This window comes from Taudactylus pleione, unplaced genomic scaffold (assembly GCF_031769625.1).
Source record: "Taudactylus pleione unplaced genomic scaffold, aTauple2 ptg001123l, whole genome shotgun sequence".
Taxonomy (NCBI): domain Eukaryota; kingdom Metazoa; phylum Chordata; class Amphibia; order Anura; family Myobatrachidae; genus Taudactylus; species Taudactylus pleione.
The window spans coordinates 2,634,707-2,648,939 of record NW_028285524.1 but is presented as its reverse complement, the minus strand read 5'-3'; the positions used below and the strand labels follow the sequence as shown (position 1 = coordinate 2,648,939).

General features: G+C 44.1%; 1 protein-coding gene across 2 annotated transcripts in view; it reads left to right on the top strand.

Annotated features, from left to right (window-relative positions):
- Nucleotides 1-14,233, top strand: part of TNR (tenascin R) — a 459,197-nt gene that overhangs the window by 351,278 nt on the left and 93,686 nt on the right. For both annotated transcript variants that reach the window (XM_088461904.1, XM_088461903.1), the window contains exon 8: nucleotides 1,735-1,920. In XM_088461904.1, the coding sequence (XP_088318030.1) occupies nucleotides 1,735-1,920 (186 nt within the window). The remainder of the gene's footprint in view (nucleotides 1-1,734; nucleotides 1,921-14,233) is intronic.

Here is a 14,233-nt window from a genome sequence, read left to right as displayed (position 1 = left end):
ACCAATTGTGCACCGAGCAGAATAACAAATTAAGATTATAATGGTCATACATCACAAGTTCCAATCACAGATGCTACTGTAGCACTCACTTCTGTTTTCTATAGAATTATCCAGGAAGAATGAAACCAGAGTGCAGATTCTGATTAATTTCATTGCAGCAAACAGTGCAAATGACCACCAGAGAGATGCGCTGGTAGCTTGGGATTTCATACAATACATAGAGCACCCCAGTGAACACCTTACAATACAGAGAGCATGCTAATAACAGCCATACACTATAGAGTATCCCAGCAACGATCAAGCAATCAATTACAACCTTCAGTCTCATCAAAATGAATTTTCTAGATTACTGAACCTTTTAAAATAATTAACCCCTTCACCCGCATAATCAAACCCAACAATCTTTTTTTTTTTTAAACAATATTTTTATTGAGACAAAATCAGTTACAAGTATGAAAAAAACAAACATATTTGAAGGACATAAGATGTATGGTTTGACAACAAAACAAGTACAAAGATACCAGTATAAAGGTTAAAGCTGCGGGCAGTGCAAATTGACAACAAATGGATTTGGTGATTTGAAATTCAATGTCCCTTTAGAAATTGTTCCATAAAAACGTCCTGAAAGATGAAAAGTCCTGGTTCATTGCAAGTTCACTTAGATCGTCATCTTATGCTAATTTTTTTATATTATTTTAATATTTACAAGCATAAACATAGACAAGACAGAGAAAAATTGCATTCTTAATAAAGAGTAAGATGATTAAAAACAAAATTGTCTAATGTCTTATTTCAAACCCAGCAATCTTAAATAACACCGTACTTCTGAAAACTATTTTCCCTTAATTATACTCAACCCTCCCTACAGATCAATTAACTGTTGCCACCCATCTTCTTCTGTACTCTGCTCCCACACAACACAGCCATGGCGTGCGTAGAAAAGGGTCCAGTAGGGTGTGCAATGAAGAGGGACCATGGACTGTATAAGTAGGCTGCACAGCCCCTACAAACTGACTTTAATGGATCTGGGACCACCTACCTGACACCCCTCCTGTGCCTGGAAAATGTCAAGTCTCAGTGTCCAGATCTAATGGTGCGTACAGACGGGATGATCGACAACAATAACCATATCGTTGTTTGATCTACCGGGTGTGCTGGACGATCGATATCGATCATCCTGCACACCAAGTAACCGTCAACGACTATAACGACCCGCGATCAACGATCACGGGTCCCTATAGTAACCTGGTCAGTACCGACCAGGTTGGCCTGCATGCACGAGCGATGGTCAATATCGATATCGACCATACGTGCCCGCGTATCGCAGGTCATTGGTGGGCGAAAAATTCATGATATGAACGATATGATCGATATAGTTATCGTTCATATCGTCCATTTTAATAGTTCCGTGTGTATGCACCATAAGTCTCGGTGCCCTAGACTGTTGCCTGTTGAGCCTATTGGAATTGTCACCTGTCAAGAGCCTTATTTTCATTTATTAGATGTTAGTAATTATTACTTGACATGAACTTGAAGTAATTTCTCCTGCTTTGTTATTCATCAAAGTTCTCTCTTTTCAATGTAAGATTGTATTATACTTGTTTGAGGTCTACATCATTATCTATTCCAGGTTGTATGTATATTTGTTTAAGGAAACCTATAGATCAAAACTGCAATGTAATCTCCAAAAGAGTGTATACTACAGTACATCTATATTTTGTTTTTCTTTTACAGAGCTAGATGCCCCCAAAAATCTACGGGTGATATCCCGTGCCTCATCCACCCTGGAACTGGAGTGGGATAACAGTGAGGCAGAGGGTAAAGGTTACCTGGTTGTCTACAGCACACTGGCCGGAGATCAGTACCATGAACTCAGGGTACCATGGAACACTGGCCAAATCACAAGGGCCACACTCACAGGTGAGCATGTCAACTCTATCTTAAAAACTACAGGTGAACTGACAATATGTTATTGATGAAAAGTAGGGTGATATTAAACTGCAGAGAAGCGAAATAAAATAATGCAAATATTTTGACTGTGAAATTGTCATCTTAAAAGCAAAGAATCGTATGGCATTTACTAGCTCCAAATACAGCCTTGGTTCCTAGCTTGTCATGCTGTAATTTATGTATCATACTCATCTGTTAGAATGTAGCACATATACGTGCTATAAACAAAATGTGAAGCAATAAAGTACTCCACACTTCATTAACAGCGGGACAGCCTCCAGCTCTGCTGTTATCTTGGAAGGCATCCAGTATAAACTTCTAAATACGACAGGTCAAACCCAGCATTAACACATTGCACTAGATGTAAACTTTAGTACGCTTGCAAGGCTCACTGTCTGTGGGTCTGATTCATTACAGATTGTAACAGCTATCAACCTACTGTGAGTCACACACACCTGCAGTATGGTCCATTATATCAGACACATTAAAAAACACAAAGGGATCTATTTACTAAGCAGTGTTAGGAGACAGAGTGAAAAGTGATAAGGTGCCAGCCAATCAGCTCCCAACTGTCATCTCACAGGCTGTGTTTGAAAAATGACAGTTGGGAGCTGATTGGCTGGCACCTTATAACTTTTCACTCTGTCTCCTAACACTGCTTAGTAAATAGACCCCAAAGTATACTAAAGAAATGGCGCTAATGTGAAATATATACATGTAGGAGTTCTCACTACCATTATACAGTGCATTAGAGGGTTTTTTTTCGGGAAGCGAAGCTTTCTACTCCTCCCCCCTTCCTCATTCCAACAGCTTCATATTATCTCTTCCCTCTATTGTCTGTGTTGCGCTGTTACTGATTCAGAACTGGCACCAGAGATGGAATCTAACAGTTTTATTTATAAATATTTTCCTGCATAGAAAAAAGTCAGTTGCTACATTTTATTCTGCAAGATTGAGAGACAGTTCGGAGATTTCAAACAGAAGGATATCCCAGACTGGTCTCATGGTGCATTCCCTCTTATATGCATGTCCCACTATAGTATGTCTTCCTATTTGCACCCAGTGAAATAAGATATTTACTATTTTTGGTCCTACTTTTTTAGTGCATGTGAGTTTTGGTGTTTGACATTTTAGAAAATGTGTTTAATTATCCTTAAGAATACGGATGGCAGGGAACTTCATATACTAACAATGTAACTTACACAGAAATCTGCCACACAGACCTGTCCTAAAACAGGACAATAAAGCTGGGTACACACCTATACAATCATCGGGACGTTCATCTAATATCGAGAGAACGGTCATTGGGTTGTATAGGTGTGTATGCTGTCCCGATGCAGGACAAACGGCTTTTAACGCTCCTGCAACGATCGGGATCGGGAGGTTGCATCTTATGTACTGTTTAATATTTATCAGTTCGACCTCCCTATCCCATAGAAGCCGGTACACACTGCTATGTCTGCACAGCGTGTATGCGAATGACGGGGTCACACTGGGGACAGACTGCGCGGCTGATTGGGACAGTTTTAATCGATCAGCCTGCAAGCAAAAAAGTGTGTACCCAGCTTAAATAACCCCCCTTACCTTATGTCTCACTGTAACACTAGGTAGTTCTTATCTATGCCAGTCATTCCGAGCAGACTACAGAGTAAACACAGAAAACAGTAACAGGGTATAGAAGCATACACACTGCAAGATCCGGTGTATGATGACGCAATGTATCATTACATGCTGCATGTAACCGCACCGCATCATTCATTGTGTCGTCCCATCTGACGTGCAGGACAGCACATGGGACGATGCAAGGAACGACCACTTCAGTTACATTACTAAGCACGCACCTGCAGACTAGTTTCATCACTGTACGCTTCCATTAACAATAGTACAGGATAAGACATAAACGTCACCACCCATCAGCAGAAAGGTAAATTTCCATGCTACACACTCACGACTGACACATGATAAAAAACAGTGCAAATATATTCTCATTCTCGTGATTAATCAAGCCATAAATAAAGCTAAACCAATTAGCATTTGATGAGAAAAATGATAAACGTTGGTATAAGTGAAAGGAGAGGTAATACAGAAATAAGAGGTTGGATGTTAATGTGATGTTTGGAGTACGCCTCCAAGTAGTTTTCACGGAGGTGCACATTAGTTTGTGGACTGGGGCAGTGCACCATGCAGACCAGCGAGGCCCAACTCTGCCAATCCATTTATGAAGTATCACACTTACCTTTGTAAACCAAGGGGGTGGTACACAGAATTGTTCTGCTTGATAGGCGATTTGGGATTCCTGTATGTGTAATTATCTACTGTCACTCAAACAACGCTTCTACACAATATCTAAGTCAGCTAGGAGGTGTGAAGATTGGGCATACAGTACTGTAAAACTGTGTGCACACTTGTCTATATAAGAGGGGTGTTCTATACGTTTGCGGTTACACAGAAATTATTATATGTACAATTAAAGTGAAGATTACATTTTTTCAAAGTATTCGCCAGAGGAGTCTATGCAAAGTTGCATGTGCTCAAACCACTTGGTGAAGCAGTTGGACCAGTCTTAAACAGGTGTGCCTTCTACTTGCTGGATGAAGGTCTCCACTTACAGCTTACGGTGACTCAAAACAAATCCAATGCACCTTGCGCTTGATTTGTTGGAACACGGAGAAGTCAAAGGGGGCCAGGTCAGGACTGTATTGCAGATGACCAAGCTCCTGGATGCGTTCATGGGCCACAAAATCCACCACTGTCCTGGATTTGTGGGCAGGTGTGCATTGTTGTGATGGAGAAGGGCACCATGGGTGCGAGTTCTTGGATGGCATCTGGAAATGGATTCCAGCACTTGCGGCAGGCATTGGTTGGCGTACCAGTCCCCAGTGACAGTGCGCTGCTGCATGAGTGGTACGGTAGCTACATGACCAGTCTTGACCACAAAAACAGCCACCATCTGCTTGGCCATGCTGCGCTCATGTCGGAACTTCTGTGATGGCACACCTCCACTGGCTGATTCTTGTTTGGTCTCGGGGTTAACACTGTAGATCCAGGATTTATCGCCACTGATGCTCTCCGAGATAGAGTTTGAGCGGCCACCATCAAACCTGGCCAGTATGTTGTGGCTCCAAGTCATCCAAGACTCCGTCTGCTCTCCAGTCAGCTGATGTTGCACCCAGCGTACAGAAGCCTTGCTTAGGCCAAGCTTGGAGTATCGAGTAGATGGATCCAGATGAGATGCCTATCTCCTTTTCTAACTGGGACACAGGACCTTATTCAGAGTCGGTCACAAGCGCCGATGCGCTTGTAACCGACTCGATGGTTAGGCCTGCGCACACACAGCTGCCGCACTGCGTGTGCGCAAGCCCCGGAGTGACAGAGAAACCCTGTCGCTCCAGAGCTTGTTACCAAAGGGGCGGCTGTCGATGTTGATCTACATCTAGCCCCGTTTGGTAGGCGGGCCGGGGGTTGGTTTCCAAAACGGATGTGTTCCTTTACGAATGCCTACCGTTTTGTGGGCGGCCGCAATGACATCATCAGTGATGTCAGTGGGGAGCTTCCTGCTCCATCAGAGCAGAAAGCTCCCTGGGGCTTACGAGTGCCCCGACCCAACCTTAGGGTCTGGTCGTAAGCCTCGATGGTCGCGATGGTGATCACCATCGCGACCATCAACCTGGTCGGTCGTTAAGCTGTGGGTTGTAACCCACAGCTTAACGATCGACAAGGAGGCGGTCGTTCAGGATGCAAGCAGCCACCATGATTCAGAGCGACCGCTTGCAATTACCGACCGCCTCTGAATGAGGTCCACAGTCACTCTGACGTCCACATCAACTATGGCCCGCATGGCAGCAATGTTTTCCTTGTTATGGCAGACTCCAGGTCATCTGCAGCACTCCTTGTTTTCCAGGGACCATCTACCATGCCGAAATTCTGCAAACCACTCAAATACAGTGATTCGGGACAGTGCTTCCCCCCCAAAAAAGTAGCTCGCAGTCGGTCAAAAATCTACTGCTGTTGCAGACAACTCTTGTAGTCGTAGAAGATCATGGCTCTCCAGTGGCCTCCACTGAGCTTCATAATAAGTTTCTTGAAAAAAGTGAACAAGCTGACTTCATTGGTTTGCAGTGCTACTTATATACAGTTCTGTGCCCTAAAAGAACTTTAGTCAGAGATTACAGGTAACAACCAGACAGTTTGTGTCTACCTATGCATGGCACATCGAGAAAATTATTTCAAACCCCTTGTATCATTCTTTCAGTCTACGAATGATATATCGCTAGTGCATCAGCAGGTGTGCACACCCGATATGTCTGTGAACGGTTCATTCACAGCCGATGCTGATATATCATGCAGATATATTGGTACATCTGCATGTGTGTATGGGCGACCCACCTCCCGCCATTACACTTGCTGCGGAATCACTGACTCTGACTTCACAACTGGGCGGGCAAATTTAAATCCCCGCCCAGCTGTTATGTCTGGCCAGACATATGGAGCGGCCGATTGGTAATTGTGTATCGCTGACCAAACCAGCCGCTCGGTCTTCACGATGGCTGAGGGCTGAGCAGCCACTGGGTCGCCAAGTGTGTACCCATCATAAGATGTTCTTTACTTTGTATGCTGGCACAAAGCTTGGAGATGGCATTAAATATTATCATATCAACATCCTTGGGTGCACAGATGTTCTTTGTTAATGGAACAAAGCCAGTGCCATATAAGGGCAATCGAGCTCCGTGGTCCGGCACTCTCTGTTCCCAATGCATGTGACACCATGACATCACACAGCAAGCGCCGGGGGAGCACCATCTCCAGACACTATGTAAAATAAAGCATGGAATCGGGGTGCCTCTGGAAGGTGCCGTTGGGTAGCAACCGTGACACTCCCTTGACCTTGCACCCTGGGCAGCAGCAATGGTCACACACCCCTCATTATGGCCGTGAACAAAGCACATAAGCCCTAATACTATATCAGAATCTCCAAATATATGACAAGACAGCCCTACTGTTCCCTCACACCATAATTAACATTAACATGAAACCAGGAACAGTTCAGTTTGGTTGGAGGTGTTGAATGGGAGTCCAAATCTGAAGGGGAGTGGGGAGTTTATTTAAACTTTATATGGAACTTTTAATCCATTGAGTAAAGTTGCAGAATGGATGCATAACAGCTCATGGGTAAGTGGGTTCTTCTATGCTTCTTGGGACACAAACCTACTGAAGATGTACACTTGGCCCAAAAGCAGGTAGCACAAAAAAGGAAATCACAAGCTAAAGGAGACTTGCCTGGCACTGACTGTCACTGACCAGCTATAGTAAGTGCCCATTTTTATTTAGCGCTGTTAAAGGCTTCTATAGTCATTGCAGGAAGAATTTCGATAGTGCCTCATGCTAGCTTAGGCCCTCATTCAGAGCCGCTCGCTATTTGCGGTCGTTCGTTTTCTAAAAAGGGGTGGCTATTCAAATGAACCGTTCGCACTTTGCGGTCTGTTCACGCCTCTAAGTCTGAACGAGCGAGCAAAACATGCGAACGTAAATTTGGAAAATACGCCCCCTGGCCGCTCGCACCATACGTCATGTCCGCTATTTATTAGATTAATCGAGTACATCGACCAGCGTATGAACTGCTCGCTATTCTTGTGGTTGGTTTTTTCAACCACTATTTTGCGAGCAGTTCTGAGTTAAAAAAAACCAAGTGACGTGGTCAATGACGCTGCTGGATTAATTATGCACTCCCTTAAAATGCCCGTTTTGACCTTTAAGCACGCCTGCGATCGGATTTCCACTCCCCGTTTTCAAGCACCTTCCCCTGTTACCACGCACATACGCCTCATTCTGTCACTCAAATTAGCAGGCATTCGCTATTTTGCGAGCACATGAATTTCGACCGCACTGACTGGTTCGCGCATGCGTATAACGATCCGTACGCATGCGCAGTTGGGCAAACATCGCTCGGAGCGAACGAGCTGCCGCTTACGAGTGGCTCTGAATCAGGCCCTTAGTCTCCTGTTATATTCTAGCAGAGACAGCATTCCCTTTTCTTTGTACCAAGCAGAGAGGGTCAGGGTATAGGTGGCTGAAGCATATGGCATTACATGCATGAACTGCGTTTCAGTGGCATCTGACACTGGCAACGTCCCAAATTGGCTGTTTCCAAGACTCCTAAAATAGCAGAGGCAATTTATACATTTACAGCCCACCCAGAAAATAATCTGCGTAGCAGAACACTATTGCCATACTGTTTAAAGGGTTTTTGAATGAGATATTTTGCAGTGCTCACTTGTCTCTTAATGCGATAAAAGCTTCTATTGTATGTCACAGCAGTAGGTCACTTACACAGATAAAGGAAAAATGATGTTTGCACTTACACAACTTTAATCCAGCAACAAAATTGCTTACGACGTTGCTGGAATTACACGCTGAGACATTTTACATTTTGGTCTTTGTATAGTATAAAAGAGTTGAACTCAAAGAGAAGTGATTTGTATGTTGTCATCTCATATTCTTATTATTGGGACTTTCATAATTTTAGCTGTCAATTTAATGATAGCTTTGTTTTCTCTTGTTATTCAAAATAGGATGCACAAGCAGCTTCTGCTGATTAAAATGATATGTAGCACGCCTATATTCTGTGTGCGACTGCATGCGAAATGCTGCGTCACAGTGTCAGCAGCTGTGTCACTGTAATGTAGCATTTCGCATGCAGGTACGCCTGCAGTCGCACACAGAATATAGGCATGCCGCATTTCATTTTAATCAGCAGAAGCTATTTGTGTCTCCTATTTGCAACCGAGTTACACCACGGCATGGTACGACTAGTAGAGCTGTCTCTATACAACTGCAGCCGGTAACACTACATATCGCTGCACATTGCAGTGATTCCCCATATTGCACTGCTGTAATTTAACTAGGGGCTCCCCGGCGAAAACGCAGGAGAAAGGGTTTATCTCAGCTTCTTTTGTCTGGATACAATGTTGCCCGTAAGGTTCCATTTTTACTGTTTTGATATTGGAAAAATCACCCCTGCAATCTACAGCTAAATCTTATTACAGCTGTCACTGTGCTGCAAAATAATAGGTATCTGTGTCATGTGCTAGGGAAATTAAGTGAATAGCACAAGAGAGGCCACCGCGAGACTGAAGGCTCTATTTATCATTCAAAATCATTGCTGGCAGAATATCTTTGTTAGTCTCACTGAATTTCACAGAGATACTTAGGGGCCTATTTATCAATGAATACTTGGGGATATCCCCCCCATATCACCCACTTTTTGGGAGGTACCCACAAGTATTAAGTATCTCCTGAATGTATCTACGGATACATCGGAGATATCTGCTTCGATCCCCCATTTTCTATTGCAAAAATAGCCCCCATAAAAAGCTATGGGGCTGCTTAATTGTCCCCGGTAGCTCACAACATATTCATATGGCGTTACCCAGCAAACTTGGCTTTCCACTGCTTGCTAATTACAGTTAAGGAGCCGTCCCCATAAGGTCCACTGACGACAAGTGGGTTAAGGGTGGGGAAATCTCTGATTTTCCTTGCATTAATCCTTTATAATTGGCCCAAAGCAGCCTTATCACTGCTTCATAAATAGAGCCCTGGTGCGTTGTGAGCCTGCTATTATACACACACACAAAGTAATGACAAATTAATAAAACAAAAGAAAACCTGAACTTGACATATTGTTTTTGTAACACTAAAATAAATATCATCCATCCAAGTATAAAACATAAAGTATCTATTTTTCATGATAACGACCCTTTAATCTTGACCTAGAATGTAGAATGTGGAAGGCTGAGCATAGCAAAATCAATAGTCTCAATTAAAATTCCAATACATATATCATTCAATTAATTCTGAAGAAAAAGGAGCAATGGGTTAGTGCAAGACTGTGGATTGAGGGGAAAAAAATAGCAGTGCTTCCGAGGATTATTTTTGTCAGTGATTTCTGCTAGACAGACTTTACCAAGACATTGCTTCAGGGAATCTCATATGTGTCTCTACGCCTCAGTGGCCAACAGAATATGTCTCTTGTTACAAGAATGGAAAAGACACGCACAAGTTAGGAGATAAGAAACTCTTATTATATCCACCATACATCCAAGTGGATAACATCAGTGGGTAGATTAGCAGAGCTGCAGACAGGTCGGGAGAAAAATCCGTTTGGATATTGCCTGTCGTTATGTGATATTGAGGGATTGAAGGTTCACACGTGGTTCTTTTGTTTTTTGAAGATTAACGGACTGTAGCTTCTTCAGTAAGAGTGAAGAATGGCAACAGATAACCTAGTTTGATTAAAAGAAGAAAAAACACCCTTTGCTTTATCGATCTCTATAGAAACGATCATAAGCTCAGGGTGTTTGGTGAAGATGGTGTATGAAGTGGTGGTTTGTGTAAAAAAATAAACTCTGTATTTTAATTCATTGAATTGCATATCAAGAGAATAGGAAGCTTAATTCCATATAAATGTTGTCTGTTACTGTATAACAATTACTTTGCAGTCGGTAGAGGCTGATTAATTATTCTCTTTACCACACAGCCAGTTCATTCATTTACCCTACATAAGGTTTCACAGGGCAGTAATGAGAGGTGTGCAACTGGTGCCGCTGCTCAGGGTGCAGAGCCGAGGTGGCGGAACTATCATTGCCCTGTGCAACCACCCCTAGTCTCCCCACTACCCGGCGGGTCGAGCGGCAGACAGCCGAGGACCACGTGACCGGACGGGATCGTGGGACCCGGCATCCTTGCTGCGGCTGGTGATTAAGGAGGACATCACATTGAGTGTGTAACTGGGCACACACTCCAACAGAGGCACCAGCACCTAAGGACCAGGACAATGGAGGACAGTGAGAGGAGCTACACTACTGGGATACAGGGCAAGTTGTCGGACCGGAGGGCAGGGGATAAAAACGTGAACAATGGGCCTGATTCAGAGCCGTTCGCTATTTGCGGTCGTTCGTTCAAAAACAAGGGGTGGCTATTCAAATGATCCGTTCGCAAATTGCAGTCTGTTCACACCTCTAAGTCTGAACGAGCGAGCAAAACATACGCTCGTTTATTTGTTAAAAACGCCCCCTGGCCGCTCGCACCATACGTCATGTCCGCTATTTATTAGATTAATCGAGTACATCGACCAGCGTATGAACTGCTCGCTATTCTTGTGGTTGGTTTTTGCTACCACAATCTTGCGAGCAGTTCTGGCTATAAAATAACCCAGTGACGTGGTCAATGACGCTGCTGTATTAATTATGCACACCCATAAAACGCCCGTTTTGACCTTTAAGCACGCCTGCGTTCTGATCTCCACTCCCCGTTTTCAAGCACCTTCCCCTGTTACCACCCACATACGCCTCATTCTGTCACTCAAAATAGCAGGCATTCGCTATATTGCGAGCACATGAATTTCGGCCGCACTGACTGGTTCGCGCATGCGTATAACGATCCGTACGCATGCGCAGATGTGCGAACATCGCTCGGAACGAGCGTACTGCCGCTAGCGAGTGGCTCTGAATGAGGGCCAATGTCCTTAAATTATAGGAAAAAATTTAATAATATATAGTGCAGACGTAATTAATGTCCTGGGGGGGCACTATATATTATTTAATTTTTTCCTATATTTAAAGGACATTGGCCCTCATTCAGAGCGCACGCTCTGAATGAGGGCCGGCCTCCATGAAAATGGAGCGTCCTTCTGGACGCTCGTATAGCTGTGGGTCACCACCCACAGGCTATACGAGCGTGCATTTTGATGGCCGCGATGGTCAAGACCATCGCGACCATCGAAATTGCGAGCCGGAGCCTGCGGTTGAGGTTTTAAACCGCAAGCTCCGGAGTGATTTTGGCTCTATCAGAGCCAAAATCACTCCCACTGACATCACTAGTGATGTCAGTGGGCCGGCTTCTGACGGGAGGCGTTCCCGTGGGAACGCCCCCGTCAGGGAGGCACGCCCCCGGCATGCCTACCAAAGGGGGCGTGCTGTCAATCAACATCGACAGCACGCCCCCTTTGATCAGACACAACGAGCGAAGGACTTTCCTTCGCTCGTCGCGTCTGGCGCATGCGCACGACGGAGCTCCCTCCGTCGTGCGCATGCTCAGTCCATAACATCGACCCACTTGCGAGCGGACAGCCGCTCGCGAGTGGGTCTGAATCAGGCCCATTGTTCACTTTTTTATCCCCCCCATTTTTTCTACGTTCATTTGACTATATACTTCTATACACTTCCCTGTACCATATCCTGCGTACATTACTCCTCAAATTAGAGAGCACTGTGATCTCTCAATTGATTTGTAGTAGTATTTACCGGATCCATTAAAACCATCTAACTATTATCCCTGTGTGCTTAGTATTATTAGATATACATATACATATTGATTGTCACATTCGGAACCTATCGAATTACGCAAACTAGCGCAGGCACTATAACTGTATATATTATCAAGAACAGGCACATACCCTCTATTTTTTAGCATGAAGATTAGGAGATTTGTATTACCTCCTAGTACCTGCAGCTAGTGATCTTCACAACAAATCAAGCGCAGGTTCACCATTAGTCATATTAATAGTCTTACTGAACATCATTGGGGACAACACTTAGCTAAGCGCAGACACATTTCTTTTATTTACTATTTAATAAAGAGAGTTGGATCGTCTGTCTGTCCGCAGCCAGCGAAACACATCAACAGGAGGAAGCGCAGGTTCCCCTCCAGACTCTAATATTAGTAATAATTATTGCCCTGTTGCATATTTGCCTAATTTTGTAAAATCACTTTGGTCGGGATGTACTAAGGGGAAAATGCAGCCAATACTCTGAACACTGCAGTTTTCTGAGTTTTGGCCGCATTGCTATATGTAGGAAGCTGCAGAATGCATTACTTTCTGGAGCTTGGACCTGGTACACAATAAAAGCCTATGAGTTTCTTTTCGCGTTCTGAATCCAATCAGATCCCTCCCAGCATCCTCCGTGACACCTGTGTCATACGACACATGTACAGAGGGACTACTGGGTCATAAACCTGGAAGTCCCCTCTTCGCAAAGGACAACTCTTTTCAGAAGAGCTGTCCTTTGCGATTGTAATCACAACTCTAGGTACATAGGGGCCTATTCATCAGTACTAAAAAATCGATGGAGGCAATTAGGTTTAGAACTTGCATGGAGTTCTACCTAATTACCGGAGGAATTCATCATTCCTCCTCTCCATAACTATCTATTCCGAAAAGCTGTCATTTTTGCGATGACAGCTTTTCAGGAAATAGATAATTTTCCCTGCCTGCTCTAACTTACCGCAGCTGTAATCAGTGCTGCGCATGTACTGTTACGTTCACAAAAGCGGCGCATGCGCAGCCCTACCTACAGCTGCAGTAATTCTGTGTCCCCCCCAACCTCCCCTCCCCCCTCCATTAACCTATCTGTCCCCCACCTACCTGGCCGCTGCAGCCGCGGACCCCAAATCAGGTGAACGGTGTAGGAATTACAACGGTTTCTATATGTGCCTCCCACTTTTTAAGAGGCCAAAAGTAATGGGACAAAGTAAAGAATTCTAAATCTAACTTTCACTTTTTAATACTTTGTTGCAAATCCTTTGCAGGCAATTACAGCCTGAAGTCTGGAACGCATAGACATCACCAGACGCTGGGTTTCATCCCTGGTGATGCTCTGCCAGGCCTCTACTGCAAATGTCTTCAGTTCCTGCTTGTTCTTGGGGCATTTTCCCTTCAGTTTTGTCTTCATCAAGTGAAATGCATACTCAATCGGATTCAGGTCAGGGGATTGACTTGGCCATTGCATAACATTCCACTTTTTAGCCTTAAAAAACTCTTTGGTTACTTTTGCAGTATGCTTCGGGTCATTGTCCATCTGCACTGTGAAGCGCCGTCCAATGAGTTCTGAAGCATTTGACTGAATAGGAGCATATAATATTGCCCAAAACACTTCAGAATTCATTCTGCTGCTTTTGTCAGCAGTCACATCACCAATAAATACAAGGGAACCAGTTCCATTGGCAGCCATACATGCCCACGCCATGACACTACCACCGCCATGCTTCACTGATGAGGTGGTATGTTTTGGATCATGAGCAGTTCCTTTCCTTCTCCATACTCTTCTCTTCCCATCACTCTGATACAAGTTGATCTTTGTCTCATCTGTCCATAAGATGTTGTTCCAGAACTGTAATGGCTTTTTTAGATGTTGTTTGGCAAACTCTAATCTGGTCTTCCTGTTTTTGTGGCTCACCAATTGTTTACATCTTGTGGTGAACCCTCTTTATTCACTATTGTGAAGTCTTC